The sequence below is a fragment of the Protopterus annectens genome, chromosome 8.part0, assembly GCF_019279795.1.
Source record: "Protopterus annectens isolate FY-2018-M chromosome 8.part0, PAN1.0, whole genome shotgun sequence".
NCBI classification, from domain to species: Eukaryota; Metazoa; Chordata; order Ceratodontiformes; family Protopteridae; genus Protopterus; species Protopterus annectens.
In genome coordinates, this window is record NC_056741.1 from 8,580,691 (window position 1) to 8,600,896 (window position 20,206).

The 20,206-nt window shown below is 31.3% G+C and overlaps 1 protein-coding gene across 1 annotated transcript in view; it reads right to left on the minus strand.

Moving 5' to 3' along the window:
• LOC122807959 (tumor necrosis factor receptor superfamily member 14-like) overlaps nt 1-20,206 on the minus strand; it is a 580,779-nt gene that overhangs the window by 353,092 nt on the left and 207,481 nt on the right. Inside the window, exon 2 of the mRNA XM_044078991.1 lies at nt 5,021-5,102. Coding sequence (XP_043934926.1) covers nt 5,021-5,102 — 82 coding nt within the window. The remainder of the gene's footprint in view (nt 1-5,020; nt 5,103-20,206) is intronic.

Genomic DNA, 20,206 nt, shown 5'->3' on the forward strand with positions numbered 1-20,206 from the left:
GCAGGGAAGAATATGGCAGATGCTAACATTTTAGTGGAGCTATTCTTTCATAATGAGGGGTTCTGGGGAAGAAGGTAGAGAAAAAGAGCAACCAGAGGTACTGTGAATGTAGTCAAGCCTTCACAAAAGTAAGAAGCAGATAATACTGGGCATACAAGCTTGTAGGGAAGGTGCCTGTATGCAGTGAGAAGAGAGAGGTGTACATTTAGGGTAATGTGCAGGTGGTTGAAACTACACAAGATTCAAAATTGCTTTTCCAGGAGCAATTAATCAAAGTGGAGAGAGAGACATTAGGGTTGCAGGATTTTTACCTACAGGATTTAATCAACCCTAAGTGAGCTGGGAAGTGAGAACATGATTTCATGGGGAGATATTATGGCTACAATTCAAGAAGAAGACGTGGAGGAAGTGATAAAAGAAAAGTAAAAGTCTTATGTGAAGACAGTGAAACAGGGAGAATGAAGGGAATCGAAAAAGAGAGACTTAAGAAGAAAGAAACATTTAGTAAGAATAAGTTGTAATGATGCAAAAGAGCTGGACATGTATGACATTTGGGCTAACATAATAGCACCTTTGGGTATTTCACCAAAAGAGGTAAGAGCATTTATTCATATTAATAAAGATGTTCTTTGTGACATATTTGAATCAGGATAGTATATGAATATTTTTTAGGATAGTATGAGTTAAAGAAAAACTATAATCCATGGAACTGTATGTTTTACAAGCATTTAATAGAGAGACAAAAGAAAATTTATGTTTGGTTTTGAACTGAAGTAGAAAAAGAATCAATAAAAGACTATTTAAAGATGTCATGGACATTACAAAAATGTATTATAATAGAGGTTTATGGGAAGGTAGTCTTATATTAAAAAGGGAAAATGAAAAAATAGTGGATATTCCACGCATGATAAATGCAGACAGAAACAAAGCCACTGTGAAATATTGGGGGGAAACAAACAATAAACGTTTTTTTTTTTTTTTTTTTTTTTGTGGAGTGATCATTTAATTAATAATTGTGACAAAAGGAAATGTAATATTTATGACAAAGTGGGACATGATGCAAAAAATGCAAACTGAAATGTTTTAAATGTGAAAAACAGGTAATTTATGGCTGGATTTTAAGGAAAATACAGAAGAATATAAGGAGAAATTAGGTACAAAGCATGAGATTGAGCAAGAGATAGAATGAGAGGAAGAAAGAAAAAGAGATCAAAAAAAGTGTAAGAAGAGCAGACATAACAATGAGTCAGGGGAAGGTGGAAAAGTAAGATAAAAACATAGAAAAAAAGATGTGAAGTAATGGTAGAAGCAAGTGATGAAGAAGAAGTTAGTTGGAGAGTGGTGGAAAAAAAACTAAAATTCTATTGGAAAAAATTGGAAAAGATAGAAAGATGAAATTTAAGGGTTTATGATAAAAATAAAAAGGCATAAGTTAAAGACGGGAGAAAAAAAGAAGTAAGAATCAATAAAAGAAGAGCTGAGAATCTTAGTGATAAATATGAATAGTCTAAAGAATGTAAAACGAAGATTGGGAGTATTAGATTGGTGTGTAACACTTGATATGGTTAATATATCAGAAAATAGAAAATACAAGAATTTTAACAGAAGAGGAGAGTTTAAAAGTAGACAAGTTATGAGGAGATGAGATTATTTGGAATACAGGAAAAGAAACATGCTCAGGTACAGGAATATTATGTAAAAGTTCAATAACTGTTAGATTTTCCCTTGTTAATATTGGGTAAGGTAACAGTTACAGACATGAAATGGAAACAACTGGTTTATAGACAGTTATGTATATTATAAATGAAAGACAGGTGATGTTTAAAAAATCCTAGATTTTTGTAAGTGTGAACATGGATCTGATATTAGTGAGCATTTTAATTGTGACCTGAGAAAAAGGAATAAAGATGGTGGTGATGTTAAAATAATGACAGAAATAATTAAAAGTGGAATGTTTATATATATATGGGACAATGAACAGTGGACTTACAGAAGAAATAATTTAAAAACAGAGAGAGTACTTAATTATTTCTGAAAGTTTGAAAATTATACAAGAAAGAATACAAGTTGCAGGATTTTCAGATCATTTGGCAATTTGGATAGAGATTCAGGAAACAATAAGAAAAAATAAAAATAAGTAAAGTTATTAAAAGATTAAAAGATTTAGACAAAGGCAGAATAGAAATGATTAGGCAATTATGGAAAGATCATGTAGGTATGACATAATTTAATAAAACCTTGATGTTTTGGAAGGTAAGTTTTAAGGATAAATTTTTTTTTTTTTGGAATGGCAAATTGTAAAAAGAAAAGAGATGAAGAAGAAATAAAGTAAGTAAGGATGCTTTTAGAGATTTAGTAAGAAATAAAAAAAAATAATTTTTGAGAGAGAAAAGCAATATATGAGATGAACCAAGACAAAATTAAAAGAATGTTGCATAAACAAATGTATTTTACAATGGAAAAAGGAAGAGGTTGAATCTTATTTCAATAGAATTGTAAAAAAATATATAATAATAGAAATGAGAGAGATGTGAAAGTGTTAGAAGTCAACAAGAAATAAATGTAATAAAAGAATATATAAAAAATGTTCAAATAAATTAAGATAGGAAAGAAAAGTGGAAGGTTAAAAACATAACAGGATAACTAAGAATTAGAAAAATGAATAACAATGGAGAAACTAAATAATGTATTGAAAATAGTAAACATTAAATCAGCAACATGATTAGATGGGATAGAATATCATATGTACAAAGACATCCTAGAATGGCAGAGGAAGTACTTTGTGGAAGTGTTGAATGATTAAAGGAAGATTTTGAAGAAATATGTGTCAGAGCTATGATGTTTATATGGACAAAGGGGGAAGAAGAGGGCATAAGAAATTGAAGAATGATAGTTCTAAATAATTCATATTATATGGTTTTTAATGAAAAAAATAATAGAGAAGAGATTGGAAACAAATTAAATGAAATATTAGAAAAAACAATATTTGAGAAAAAGGGAAGAGGGAGTCAAGAGTTATTAATGTTAATAAGAGAAATTGTGGATATGTTAAATAGGAAAATAAAAGTTAAAATTATGGCGAGTGAATTGAGTAATATATTTGACAAGATGCAGCATAAGATTTTATTTCATATAAGAAAAGAATATAAGTGAAAAGATACTAAAAGTATTTGTTACAGCATATGAAATAATTAAGTAAAATTACAGTGAATGGTTTGTTAAGTCAAGAAATAGATATAAAGAGTGGGATAAGAGAAGGATGTCCAATGATTGGTATTTTATTTGTACTACTTATGAATACAATCATTAGCAAAGTAAGTACATCATTAAAATAGCAGAATATAGGACTATATAAGGGATTAAAGTACCAATTATGTTCACTTAAGCAGATATTGTTTTAATGACAAAGAACACACAATGAAAGTGACCATTGGGCAACTTAATAAATATTTGAAAGCTATAGGTATGAGTATAAATAGGGATAAAAGTAAAGGTTTAGGAATGAGAGGTAAAATAAAAAAATGTTCAGTATAAAATGGAAGAAATAAAAATACTAGATATAAAACTTGGAAAGGAGATAGCTAAAATTCAGCAATGGGAAGATATAATAACAAAATAAGGAATATATGTTTATTTTGGACAGCAGACAAGCTGTCAAATAAAAAGAAAGTATATTTTATAAATGTTGTATTATTGAGAAAAATTGCATATTTAGCGAATGTATTTATGATCCATACAAAAAATGAAAAAGAATTAATGTCTATTGTATTTTTTTAATACGGGGATCAAGATTAAACTCAGTTGAAAGAGGTATTCTATATGTTAAAGAAAAAGAAGGAGGGTTGGGTTTAATAAATCCAGTTATTTATGCACCTTCTTTAAATCTATATAAAGTGTTGAAGAAGATAACAAGTCATTAATAAATGTAATTATGAGAGATATGAGAAAATTGGTGTATGCCAAGTAAATTTGAAAGGGGAATAGGATCTGTGAATGGGGAAATAAAAGTCTATCAAGAAAAAACAATGTTAAAGAAAATAAAGATAAGTGATATAGAACATGATAGAAATGAATGCTATTCAAATATAATGAATAAGTATTACTGTATTTATCCATGGGAAGATTAGAGGAAGAAAAAATAAAAGCCATAAAAATGAGACTAGAGTGGTAGAAGAAATATATAGAATGCAATGATTTTCTATGGAGATTATCAATAAAAAATGCCATTGAAATTGAATACGCCATATAAAAATAGAAGAAAGGTAATGTAATTATTGTGTTTTGTAAGATTTAAAATGGTAAAGAAATTGTGGGAAAAAACTATGTGAAAATAATGTTTTAGAAAGGATTAAGCAAATGGAGGATATAAATATGGATATGTTGGAATATGGTTATTATAGTATGAAAAAGGATGTCATATAATATAGTCCATATGGAATGAAAGATTGAATGAGTTAAAATTTAATTGGAAATGGATATTGGCAAGAGATATTGAAAAAAATATTTTTTTTGTTGTGGAAAAAAGGGCAGGGGTCTGACAATAAATGGAAATAAAGAGAATGGAATGTACATAAAAAGTTATGTGAATGATGGAAAATGAATGCAAAAGGATGTAAATGGTTGTAAAAATATATAATATGCAAATATTGTACATATGATATTTAATAATGGACCTTCTATTCTTTTTGATAGGTACCATGGGATATTTTACATCAACCCAAACTACCACCAACTCCAGCAGATCTGACCTCAGTTTAACATCTTATCCAAAGCGTGATATACTTAGAAGTGCAGCAGTTTTCATTATGCAGCACTAGTGTCAACAATCTACACAGTATGTGAATAGAACCCACAGCCAGGCAAATATACCACTCATTGTACCACTGTCACTGATTTTCATACCTCTGAGGAAATGCACATTTGTTCTGGAACTATATAACTGTGCACTATACTCATGCATGTGGGCATGATTAGAGATTGTCTAAAAATATTTCATTAACTCAATGACATCTGTACTCACCAGGTGGGCATTTCTTGCATCGTGTGTTGTTGTCAGTAGTGTAAAAATATTTATCTTCTTGAGGACTACCAATTACTGTTGCCTGAAAAATAAGAAACATAAAATTTAAGTAATATTATAAAACATGCATTGATTTTGAGAAAGACATATTTATTTATTGGTTGATTGATTGATTGATTGACACTTGTTAACCAGGTCAGTCCAACTTAGCCAGGGGCCCATTTTCAGTGGAGACCCAAGGAAAAAAGCTCCAGAAATAATACAAGTAATTATGCTATTTACAAAATATTAAGGTAAAGTCACAGAAATATAGTACAAGTCAAAAATGTGTGCACAGCCATACAATGCATAGGTAAAATAACAGTTAACAAGTATGGAAAATAACAAATAAAATAAAGAAATGACATTATCAAATGATAAACAGTGGAAAACCGGTAGCTTCCATTTCTGAATTGTCAACAGGTGGTCACAGCACAGGGCTTAATTGTCAGTAGATAAGGTGTTGTGTCACAGAAAAAAAACAAGTATTATTATTATTATTATTATAATTTAATGCGTTGGCATCTTAGTATCAAAATCGAATATGTGTGGTGGGGGCGGAGCCTAATGGCTAACTGAAAGCAGCTTAATTTTGAGCTCTTCATACTCATACTAGAAAATACAGGAAAAATTAAATATATTTAAAAAAATTTGGGTAAATATTGAAGATGAAATAATTTATAACAAAGCTATCAATTTTGAAGAAAGAATTCTGAAATTTTCCTGTCAAATACTACAGAGGACATGCCAAACTGTTTGAAGATGAGTAACTCCAAGAATTCACATTCAGACTCTATTATAAAAAAAGAGATGCAACAGATATCTGCTACTTTGCTGGACTTATCGCTAAAAATGGACAGATTTACTGAAAATCTAGAAAGTCTTAAGGATAACTGCCAAAAACAAACAGAAGTTTTTAAAGAAATCTTACAACAGCAACAAATAAAAATATCAGACATTGAGACTTCCTTAAGTGATGTTGATGGGAGGTTAAAAGAAGATGAACTACATACTCAATTTCTGCTACAGCAGAACACTTGGTTAATAAATAAAGTAGATGATATAGAGAATAGAGAAAGAAGAACAAATATAAGGATTTTTGGTCTTCCAGAGAAATCCGAAGGTGACGACATTATCTCATTCTTGAACTCTTGGTTTCCTGAAGTTCTTGGACTAAAAGAAGGCTTATCTTATGGAATAGAAAGAGCACACAGAGCTATTGGTAAGACACTTTCTATTTCTTCTAAATCAGCTCCAAGATCCATAGTAGTTAAATTTCTTTCTTTTATGGACAAAGAGCTTATACTGAGATCTGCATGGAGGAAAAGTCCTGTTATGTATAAACAGTCATTATTAAGATTTGATAATGATTATTCAACAAGAGTTCTGGATATAAGGAAGAAAACATGGCCATTAGTAAAACTTTTAAAACAACATAAAATCAAAGCACAGCTCTCTTATCCAGCCAAAATAAGAATCCAGTATAACAATGACATGAGAACATTCAACAGCATAGAGGAAGCCACATCTTTCATAAAGAATAATAACATAATTCCACTACCTGAAGAAATGGACTGGATAAATTCACCTTCTTTAAAAAGGGCTCCAGGAAAAAATATCTGGTCGGAGGCAAGAGAAAAAAAGAAACAAAAGACTGACAAAAAGAACTCTGATGATACTATTTCTCTCAAAGTATCAACTAAGGTATGATTATAATATATTAAAACTAAACTCTTTATTACACTAGTATAAAGCATTTTTTTCTTTTCTTTCTTAGTTGTTTAGTTTAATATAATACTTAAATTTTAGTACTAATTAACAATTTACTAAAGCCCTGAAGTATATATTAATTTTTTGATTACTTGAAAACAATAACCAATGAAGTTTACTAGACATTTTTTTTTTGTCACTAAGCTTTTAATATAAACTGTCCTTTTAAATGGTTTTCTCTATACAACTACTTAGTTGATAAATTAAGGCGCTATCAATGCCTGAATAAATATTATCATTTTTAGTAATTACATTTATGTTATTTAAAAGTGCACATTTAAAATTCATTGATTTAATTTGATGTAGAGTATAGTGATAAAAATGTTATACAGTAGAATCACTCATGAACATTTTAGATGTATTCAGTATATTACTGTATTATTTGAAAGTAAATAAGCATCCACGAGCCTTCTGGTCAGTTATTTTTAGTTTTCTTATATGAAAAGTTGTTCACCGCTTCATACATAGCACGCGATATATTTAACCGTACATAGATGTAATTTAAGTTACTGGCCAGAAGATGGCGTGTAAATACACACTATTGCAGAGTTTTTCTCTTTAACACTGCTGTTTCTTCTCTATACAAGTATTTGGTTACTAGAATAGTGCGCTAGCATTGCCTGAATAAATATTGTTGTTCTTGGTGAATGCATCTATGTTGCTTAGAGGTACACATTTAGAATTTGTTAATTTGAATTAATGTAAAGTATATTGATGAAAATATTATAAAATGGAACCACTCGTGATCATTTTGGGATGTATCCAGAACATTATTGTATTATCTGAGGGTGGACAGTATCCATGAGCCTTCTGCTCGGCTTTTTCAGTTTTTTTGTCTGAATAATTGTTCACCGTTCACATTCATAAGCACGCGATACATCCTAGCATGTTTAGATGTAATTTAAGTTACTGGCCACAAGATGGCGCGTAAACACGCACTATCGCAGAGTTCTTTTCCTTAACACTGTTGTTTTGATTACAGTAAAGGAAGCGTTTGCTTCAATTATTTTCACGTTTCATAAATATTCTTTCGTATTTTATTAAAAATGTTATGGTTTACTATCAAACTCAGCTAATATCTCATGCAAGTATAGCGCTAGATCTGCTTTGAAGAAAGCGCTATTATAACAAGAAAGATAGTGAATCATTTAAATACTGTTGTGTCTTAGTGGGTGAGTGTCTGGTAAAAGTATAATACATGCACTCTGTGAACACATCTAACTGACACTGTATTAGATAAGTTACTTATAGTTATTAAGTTATATAGAAATGGAAGAAGAGGGAAGGAAAAGGGAAGGGAAAGAAAAAGAAAAAAAAAAAAAAAAAGATCCTGAGTGTCAGCCTACTGGGAATTATACATTCATTTATCTAAAGATTGCTTTATCATGCTTGTTATTGTATAAAAGAAGTACTATACGTAAAATGATTATTATAAATGATTAGTTATGAGACAAGAATGCTATCGCACCATTATTAAGGTAGGTTTCTCTTGCAAGTATAATTCTAATTTTGACCTTTTTCTTTTTTGTTTTATAGTTTAACATATAAGATGAGACCTTTTACTAGTTACCAGACGCTCAATACATTTGTGATAAGCAGAAGGCAATTTCTGATATGTGTGATCTTTAACTTGAACTTAATAGAGAAAATCTTATGAATAATAACTTACTAATAACAGAACTACAAAAAGGTCACATATAAGTAATTTAAGAGTGAAACCTCTTACACATTTTATTAATTTTAGATTGTGGAATTATCAGAGTTATAAAACTGACATTAACTGAAGAATGAGAAAATGCTTTTATGCAAAGCATTATAAATGTTGCTTTAATTCTGTTATTATATTAAATCTTATAAATGAATATTATTATCTGTAAGTATTTTAATTGGTTTCGATAAGTGGTTAGCTATATATTAATTAACTTTACTATGTTGATGTAGTACCTTATATAGATCTAAAAATATGTAAAAAAATCCTTTTTATTTTAAACAGTATTTATCTATCATACTCACTCTACTTCTTTTTATTATTAATAACAATGTTAAATGTCACGAATGAACATTAATGACCTGACATTTGCTAATATATTATCTACAATTGGTAATTTGCAAAAATTTCATAATATTAATGAAAAATGAACATCTAATATATTGTTAAAGTAATTAACAAATGTCTTATTTAAAATTGTTTGCAATTGGAAATAATATCTCATTTTAGAATCTAATTTGTAATGAACAAAACTTTACAGACTAGACATTTATGTTATTTATATAATAAGTGCATTATGTTCTCTGGTTTTAGTTTTCTTTTTTTTTTTCTTAATGAGGAGCTCAATTTAAAGCAACATTTCCTCATTAATGCAACTATTATTATTGAGTGTAAATCTGTTTGAACTTTTAAGTCCAACAGATTTGAGGTGCTAGACACTTCATGTTTGGGATTTAGAATGGCAAAATCATTAATTGTTTATTCAAAATATGTTAACGCAATGTTTTTCAACTTTTTCATTTTCCAGTGGTCCAATTTGAAACTTTTTTTAAACATAAATAGAAATAAATATATTCATTTCAAAATAACTTCTAAAAGAAAGGATAAATCTAACACTCAAAACACATTAATTTCCAAGGTAAAACAAAATTTCAAGAACAAACAATCCAAAAGTACAAATAAATACTTATAAAAATGACAGACACAACTTTATTATCTATAAATATTAATGATTTAAATAATCCTATAAAAAGGTCGATTTTTCTAAGATATTTGAAATTACAAAAAGCACAAATCATATTTATACAAGAATCTCATTTTAAAATAGATGATAATTTCACATGGAAACCTAGTGACTATCTAATTCTTTCTCACTCCCTATACAAAAAAAAAAAAAACAAGAGGGGTTATAATTTTATGGAAAAGAAGTGTAGTTATTCCACAGATCATTTACAAACACGAAGATAAAGAAGGGTTAATATCAATTGTAATAATAAAATATCAAAATAGAATTTGGACTTTAACAAATATTTACTGGATTCCTGGAATAGGATTGTCTACGGTTAAAAAACACATAGAATTAATTAACAAAGTAAACAAAGGTAAGATAATAATGGGGGGAGATTTCAATTGTATTCTAGATAACTTTGTAACAACTAATAAAAGAAAGTTACGTCTCACACCCGTAAGTAAATATTTCAAGAGATGGTTAGAAAGCCTAAATCTGATAGATACATTTAATTTTAAAGATTCTAACTCATTAAGTTATACACATAGCGATTATCGCATTAATACTAAAACAAGAATAGACAAAATATTTGTCGCCTCTGATTTAAACAGTAGGATAACAAAATTTTCTATTACTCCATGTCCTCTCTCAGACCATAATGCCTTAATTCTTAAAGTACAAATTGATTTCAAAAGACTAAACATTGTAACTAGAATACCAGCTTACATCCTTAAATTAAAAGAGTTTAAACCTTGGCTAGATTCAGAAATCAAATATTTCTTAGAAACAAATCCTATTAAAGATACAAATAATATAATAACTTGGGATACACTTAAGGCTTTTTTGTATGGCAAGATTATAGGATGGTTTAAAAATTAAACAAAGGAATGGGAATCTGAATTACACAACATACAAAAACGAATAACAGAAATAAATACAAGTTCTTATGATGTAGTAGATTCTCAGGAAAAAAAGAAATTATAGATTTAAATAAAAAATACAATGAATTCCTCACTCATAAAACAAATCTAGCTTTGGAAAAACTAAAATTTGCCTCAATTTCAACTTCTCCAAAACACTTACATAATCTAGCAATGAGAATTAAAAAGCAGAACTTAGAAAATAACATCATAAATATAATACATGAAGGAAAAGGGAAAAAAAAAGGTCTCTGATGTGAATGATATTCTTAAAGCTTTTAAGTTATATTATGCTAAGCATTATGGAAATAATGATAATAATATTTCATTTTCAGATCTGAAATTTAATAATTCCATAATAAAAAAACTACCTGACCAATTAAAAGTAGAAATAGACAAGCATATCTCCATAAAAGAAATAAAAGATATAATTAAAGTAAGTAAAAACAACAAATCACCAGGAATGGATGGAATAATAATGGAATTATATAAAATTCTTCCAAATTCAGCAATTTCTCTACTTCATAACATGCTAAATGATATTCAAACTCAAATTATTACTCCACCATCTTGGAAATATTCACTAGTTACCCCTATAAAAAGATAAAAACAATCCATCCCAATGTAGCTCATATAGACCTATCTTTCTGCTTAATAATGATTATAAAATCTCTATGTCTATCTTAGTAAATAGAATTAAGAAATCCCTGACTCAAGTCATAAATGAAGACCAAACAGGCTTTATATTTGGAAGACACACATATGACAATATTCAGAGAATTTTAACCATTATAGAAGCTTTGAACAGAGATAATTCAGAAGCTCTTATAATCACATTAGATATAGAGAAAGCATTTCATTCGGTAAACTGGAAATATCTATTTAAAATCTTGGAACTTTTTGAATTCCCATTAAACTTTATAAATTTAATAAAGAATATATATAAAGATAACCTGGCTTATGTAAAATTAGGCCCATTTACCTCGGAAGCTTTTAAAATAACTAAAGGCTCTAAGCAAGGTTGTCCTATGTCTCCCATACTGTTTGCCCTGGAGATAGAATTATTTGCGTCTGCAATACGAAGTGATCTAAAAATAGAAGGAATTAACTTTTACAATAAATTTAATTCTAAAATCATGTTATTTGCTGACGATATATTGCTGACTTTAAAACCAAATGAAGAATCCATACAAGAATTAGAGAAACAAGTAGAAGATTTTTTTTCTATTTCAGGTCTTTGTTTCAATAAATTCAAATCAAAACATATACTTCTAAATAAAATAGATGACTTACATCTGAATAAATATCAAATAATTGGAGAAAAGGTTTCTTCACTAGAATATCTAGGAATTCTTATATCTGAGAACATAGATACTACCATGACTTTAAATTATAATAAAATCCAAAATTTAATTCAAAAACAAGTTAATAGCTGGAATAAATTAATGTTAAAATTGGAAGATAGGTTACAGTTAATAAAAATGATATTACTACCACAAATAAACTATATAGCATTAGCAATCCCTATTTTACCAGATAAAAAGTTATAAAACAATACAGAAACTTTTAATGGATTTTCTTTGGTATCCAAAAAAGAATAGAATTGCTTTCTCACATCATATTAGACCCTGGGACTTGGGAGGAATTACATTTCCAGACATAGAAATGTATATTAAAGCTTCCATCATTAAACTTATACTAAATTGGGTAAATCCAAATTATTCATCTGCATGGAAAATTTTACATATAACTTTTTTCTTAAATGAAAACAAAATATTAAAAAATATGGATTTGGAGAATTATAATAACATATTTTGGCATGTACTATGTAACAGCTTACAAAATAAAACAACAAAGCCCACTAATTTATCATATTTGAATAATATTTATAATCTATTTAGAAAATTTATAATTACAAATCCAGGCATAAAATTATGGTTCGAACTCTTAATACCATTTAAAACATCAAAGAATTAAAAAAAAAAAAATCCAAGAAAAAACACTCATTAATTGGGAATCCAATAACTTTATTTACTGGTTTCAATGTTTGAATAATCACAGTACTTTAACCATCCAACAAGTAATAAATGAGTTTAGTATATTTGAAATAGACAGAATAGAACTCCAAAAAATATTACAATATGCAAGTGATTTATGTAGAATTATTAATGATTCAAACTTTAATACTATACCTAAATTCATAAAATATATGCAATAATTGATTTATGGAAATCATAATAAGCTAATTTCTATATCTAAATTATACAAAATTTTAATAGTGTATAAAACCAAAATAGGTCAAAATGTTGTGAACACTTTAACAAAGGACTTGACAATAAATCTATCACCTGAGGGTATAAATGACCTTTTGTTGTCAGTTAAGCTAACCTCAAACTTTCAGATATGGAAAATCTTCACATGGAAATTTCTACATAGAGCCTTTTATACACCATATAAAATAGCCAAATTTGACCCTATCCAAAAGCCCATATGCTGGAGATGTACTTTAAACTGTGAGGCAGATTGGATACATATGTTTTATGATTGCATTAAAAAATTCTGGGAAGATATTAATAGATTTCTTCAAGCCATTTATAATGACAAATTTGTTCTAACAAAATCTTTAATTTTTCTGAATGTAGATGACTCAGTAACTATGAGTAAAAGTGATCAATATCTTCTATGGTCTATTCTGGCTGTAGCCAGAAAATGTATAACAAGAAAATGGAAATCCACAGTCCCTCCAAGTTATGAAGACTTCATATCTCTGTTAAAGGAATCTGCACAAAAAGAAATAAAAGTCAAAGAAGAAAGAATTTTTCCCAGACGTTGGACAGACAATCCTTGGAATAAAATCTTAATGCTTATAGACACATTACAAAAGGATATAATTTCTTCTACATGAAATTGAAATGTCATAAACTAAGATGGACTTATGTGAATATATGCCAGTAAAGTTTATATTTGTTCTATGGGATTATTCCTCTTTATAATTTTGTTGGTTAATCCTTTTCATTGGACCACCTGCAAATATTGTACATATTGTTATAGTTATTAACTATTTTCTTTTATTTTGAATTGTAATTTAAATTTACTGTATCCTAATTTGTTTACAAACAAAAAAAAAATAAAAAAAAAGTGAAGTAAAAAAAAAATCTAATATGTGACCTACTCAACAAGCAGTGCAACAGTCAGTAGACAGTGACAGACCACAACATATTGACTTCTACTTTGTTCAGTTAATAGTAGAATGAGTTAGAGGAAAGGATGAATGAAAAAGTTAAATAGTATTTTAGCATGGAATACAACTACAGCCATTTCCAAGCTGCTCTAATGGTACAAACCTACCAAAAGCCTGTGATCAAAATAACAATATGTAACTGAACAAAATTATAACTGAACCTCAGAAATCTCATAATTCTAATGGAAATGACCTATTCTAAGTGTACACTTCAAATATCACCTCAGATTTTGTCTTCAAAACACTTATCTCTTTCCCCTTCAACACTGGATTAACTTGAAAATAATCAGTTATATAAAATAATCATTTTCCCCTGTCTTTTTCCAACAGAGCTGTCAAATCTCAGACCTTGCTCAGTACCTTCATTGATTTAGATCTCTCACATGTAAAAAAAGATGAAGAAATAGAAGGAAATACACTGTCATGGTAAGAAAAAAAATAGAAAATCCTGTTTTTGTTGTCATTGCATGCTAACATAACCTGCCCTACTGCAAGACTTTATAAGCAGTGCTTTTCAATTAATATATTTCATTCTTTGTGGAATTACTTAATATTGCCCATTACAGCTAATAATGGTGTTAGTTTAGTCAATGTTTGCTGATTTGATTGTGACTCTGTGTCTCTGTAGATAACAAATTACTTAGATTTAGCAGTCGTGGTTTTGCCATGCTATTAGCTCCACTCATGGTTCAACTATGTAGTTAGAGCTTTTACTTAAAATGTTGTACTTTTAGGGAAAATATGTAACTGATCTTTCTTCAGTTATTAGTATTGTAATCACTGTAAAACTATGCAACTGTTAAGTCTGGGAGTATTTCTCACAGGCTCCCACTGAACAGCTGTGACTCCACCAAGTTCAACTTTCCCAATAAACAAAAACAAAGAAAGATAGAAAAGAAGGGAAGAAGAAAGAGGACATTTTGCACTAGGAGTTGGGAATATGATAAAGTACTACGAATATGCAAAACTATATATCATTTAATAAAAAGGGGTACATTAAAAGATTATCTTAATAGTTAGAAATAATATACATATATATATATATATATATATATATATATATATATATATATGGATCTAGGATGTTTGCTCGACTGAGCAAACGACCGAAATCCAAATGGCCGGGCATACTTACGCGAAAGTGCTTTTCACCAAAGAAGTACTTTCGCGTAATGTTGCTGAGGCTGTCCAAATAGCCTTTTCTTGAGGCACAACATGACAATAAGAAGCTTGACCTTTTATTAAACACACTGAACTAAAGAATAAAAACAATAAAACATCCATTAAGCGCTTTCACATTCTCTTGAATGCTTCATCAGACTGTTAAAAAAGCTAAGCCATTTCTACATTTAAATATCTTTGCTGTTACTTCATCAACCAATCATTATTGTTTCTTACTTGATGACATCAGTGCTTAATTGATTTAAAAATTAACTAAAAAATTGCTGGCTGAAATTCATGTTCAAAAGCTATGTGATTCTTTATATTAAAAACAAATATTTAATTTATAATAGATACTTCAACCTCATGCAGCTTAAAAACATATATACAACCCATTTCAAACTCTATGTTCCACTATTTAAAAAAACATGTGCTTATGTATAAATGTATACTATAAAAATATAAAATATATCAAATATATATGTTATTTATTAATAGATTCATGAGCCATCCTGAAAATAGCTAGACTAATAGCTTATAAACAATGTTAATGCTTGTTGTCCCTTGCTATCAAGAATGGTTTCATGGAACCCTGTCATTCAAACCAGATAGTCTATCTGCTTGTAGCCTGATGATCCACCTTGTCTCTCTTTGTTCAGTGTAGTTTCTATGATCACCTAGCCTAATGTTCTTATATACAAACTCAATCACAGTAAATTTAAAACCATGTGTACTCCCTTCATTTATAACATGTCTAGCTAGGGCATTGCTGTCATCTTCCCTGTTTATAGCATAGACATGTTCTCTAACTCTTTCTCAAAGGGTCCTATTTGTCTTTCCCACATAAAAATAACTTCATTTTGTGCAGACTGCTAGGTATATTAAATCCCGTGACTTGCAGTCTGCATAAATTGAAGAATTATACGATCTTCCACTGTCAGGATGGACAAAACTATTGCTATTAGGCATGCAACTGCACTGGTTACATGTCTTACAAGCATAGGTCCCTTTTCTATCAGATGTTAAAACCAATTTATTATTTCTCTCATAACATAATAGCCGTTTGAGTCATTTTGTATTTTTGTAAGTAAATCTAGGTTTATTACCTACAATACACTGTATGTCATCATCTATTGTGAGAATATTCCAATTTCTGTGGAAGATCTCCCTGATCTTATTATTATTATTTGTATAAGGTATTACTGGCTGTTGTGGCCTGAACAAGGCTCTTTTTTCATTTTGATGACCTATCTGTCTACCTCTGTATATGTAGGGTTTTCCACTTACTCTCCTATCTACAACCTCTTCCTGATACAAATTCCTTCTTTCTTCTGACGTATACCCTCTCTCTTTGAATTCATTAGATAAGGTCACTATGGTTCTCTGAAACCTAGTCTCATCTGTGGTGAGTCTAGAGACCCTAAGTGCTTGACCCTTTACTTTATTGCGATAGATATGTGGGGGGTGCATACTAGTGTGATGTAGCAAAACATTTCTTCTACATTCTTTTCTGAATAACTGTGTTTGTATAGTGTTGCCTTCTTTCAGTAGTATGACATCCAAAAATTCAATTTTGTGTAGTGACCATTTCCCTGTGAAAGACAGGAAACTTGTGGTGCCATTTATATATTGAATGAACTCTTTTAGTGTCTGCTCATCACCTTTCCATTTTCAAATCTAGGTGCTTAGGATTTCCCTCTCTTTTCCCCCTCTTGGCTGACCTGGTGTGACTTAGTTTGAACTCTACAGTTCCCTACAAAACGGTGTCTACAGGACTGCAATCAGTTTCTCTCAACATTTAAACAGATTGAACTCTACAGTTCCCTACAAAACAGTGTCTACAGGACTGCAATCAGTTTCACTCAACATTTAAACAATTGAACTCTACAGTTCCCTACAAAACAGTGTCTAGAGGACTGCAATCAGTTTCACTCAACATTTAAACAGATTGAACTCTGCAGTTCCCTACAAAACGGTGTCTACAGGACTGCAATCAGTTTCTCTCAACATTTAAACAGATTGAACTCTACAGTTCCCTACAAAACGGTGTCTACAGGACTGCAATCAGTTTCTCTCAACATTTAAACAGATTGAACTTTACAGTTCCTACAAAACAGTGTCTACAGGACTGCAATCAGTTTCTCTCAACATTTAAACAGAGTGAACTCTACAGTTCCCTATAAAATGGTGTCTACAGGACTGCAATCAGTTTCTCTCAACATTTAAACAGAGTAGGTTGCACACACAAAAAGCATTTGTTAAGCTTTCACTTACAGTGCTTTGTAATTAAGCAGGTCACCATATTGGTCAGCCAAAGGGCTCTTTGTTTCTACTTGAGTGGTTGCCTCCTTCCCCTGTAACTGAAGTAAATTTGACTCTTACATTAAGAGCTGTAATACTTACCTTATAGCTTTAGGACACCTTAGGAAACCTTGTAAACTGCAATAGCCCCGCTACATTCCCCCTCGTTATGCTCGGGCTCTCTTCGCTCCCCTCCCTGCCCTCAATTTCCTCCCACCCCCAGTACCTCTAAATTTATAGTACTATAGCCACTCTCCCACTTTCTAGATCCTATCTGCTTTCATCTGGTATAATTATACCCACCCCCATTCTACTACTTACATTTTAATAGCACCTATTAGCTTTCATCTGGGATTCTCCCATCCCCCTTCCAGTACCTTTACCTCACCACTCAATCTTCTGGTGTTGCATCACCAAGTAAAACAGTTCCTTAACTCACTAGCTGAATCACAGATAATGATATACTCCTCTTTACTACCCCTCTTGTTCACACCATACCTCCTTACCTTGTATGAAAACCAGTTTCTCACGGGATTTCAGGTCCCAAAAGGCCATACTGTCACCCCAGCTGTAAATCCTTCCACCTTCAACCATACTTACAGTACCAGATCCTATCCAACATCTTGTTCAGTCTATCAACATCTCAACTCCAGGCACATTAGCTCTAGATCCAAACACTACCACAAACTAATAAACACATTCCTGAAGTTCATCACCAAGTATAGACTCAACCTAATACTTGGTGGTGATATTCACCCCAACCCTGGCCCACTCACTTCAGATACACATACCCCCTCTACTTGCAATCTAAGCTACAAACCTACAATTAATAGGCCAACTAACTGTCTCCTAGTCTGTCATCTCAATATTAGAAGCATTAATAAGAAGGTACATGAATTGCATGCACTTCTGGATGTCCACTCTCCTGCGATTCTCTGTTTATCTGAAACCTGGTTAAAACCTAACACTAAAGATAATGAAGTGTTACCACCTGGGTACAACATACACAGGCTGGATCATGCTTCGAGGAAGGGGGGTGGGGTAGCTATAAATCTGAGTTGAATGTCACCATAGATGTAATACAACCTCCTCAGATTAATAACTCAGAGATTCTTGCCACCAAATTGCAACTTAATAAAAATAAATGCATTAATATCATCTGTATGTACATTCCCCCAGGTAACAATATATCTACATTTGAAGATATCTTGCACTGGCTATCATGTTACTAGCCCCAAGAAACCCTACTACTTGGAGACTTTAACATAGACTGGGGCACCTGTTCCTCAGAATCCCCAACCACCCATATTAACCTGCATGCATTTACACAAATCATATCCACCCCTACCAGGATAGGTAAACCCAACCTAAAAGAAAGTATACTTGACAGGGTACTCATAAACAGTCACCCCCAACTTTACACCTCTGGTACCCTCTTTAATGGCCTAAGCGATCACCTTCTCACATATGTAATTAAGCACAAAACCATTAATTCCCAACAACCCTTACTTTGAATGGTTAGAAACAATAAAAAACTTTGACCCTGCCAAATTCCACCAAGAACTAAACTCATGTAATTGGTCTATTCTAAAACACCTCCCCTTAGAGGAAGCAGTAGCATACTTTAACAACAAATTCCTTGAGATCCTTGATTTGCATGCACCTGTTTGTTCAAAGAGAACCAAGGCAAAAACTGTACCATGGCTTTCTATAGAGTCTAAACTCAAAATTACCCTTAGAAACAAAGCATGGGCTTTATGACATTCTTCTAAAGACCCTCAAGATCACATTAAATACAGGCAATCCAGGAACGAAACCAAAAAATCAATTTTACAAGACAAAAAACAATACTACTGTAATTTACAGACAGTAAATCAAAATAACCCTCAGAAGTTTTGGGCAGGTTTAAATAATCTACTATATCCTGGACAAACTTCAACCTCAATCCCTGCTGCTACTATTGATAAAACCCCTGAAGATGTTTCTGATAGTTTTAACCAATTCTTTACTGAGACAATTCAAGCCCTAGCTAGCCAACTACCTCCTAGCTCCCCTGGTCCTGAAAGTAGCACCCCTAGAAACCTACTCACGTTCAGCTTCCAACCAGTCGCCACTTCACTTATCCGTACCTTAATCAAAAAATTAAAACCCACTACACTTTCTGATGATTAACTCCCTGCCGAGTACCTACAAAAATCAGCTGATGCTATTGCTTACCCCATCTCAATACTAATCAATCGAACCATAGTAGAAGCTAAAATTCCCACCATCTGGAAAATATCCTATGTAATCCCATAATCCCACTTCACAAAGGAGGCAGCTCTACTGAATTCTCCAATTATAGGCCAATAGCTATGCTCTCTCCACTTGCAAAGATTATGGAAAAATGTATTCATAGACAACTCATGCACCACCTAATCCAAAATCGCCTTATGGCAGACACTCAGCATGGCTTCCGTCCTCATCACAGCACTACTTCAGCCCTCCTAGCCTTTACTAACACCATAAACCATAATTGAAACAATAATTATATATCCTCAGCCCTCTTTTTGGATCTTTCCAAGGCATTCGATATGGTTGATCACCGACTTTTAATCCACACCCTGCAAACATTCTGTCTAGATACTGGAGCCCTCCAGTGGTTTCAATCCTACCTGAATGGTCGACAGCAGGCTGTCCTCTGGCAGAACAAACTCTCTAACCTTCTACCTAACACCCTTGGAGTACCACAAGGCTCTATACTAGGGCCCTTGCTGTTCTCCATCTTCATTAACGACCTTTATACTGTCATCCCAAAAGTCAGCTGTATCCAATATGCTGATGACTCTACTCTGATTTGCTCAGCCACATCTCCAGTAGAGTTATTGTCAGCTACCCAGACCACCTTTAATACAAAAGAAAACTGGCTTTCTGAACATCGTCTGATCCTAAATCCCCAAAAAACTAAAATGCTGTTATTTTCACCAACACGTAGGTCTACCACTTTCACCTTTACCATAAAATCAAATGATGGCACAATAATCTCCCCTGACCCATA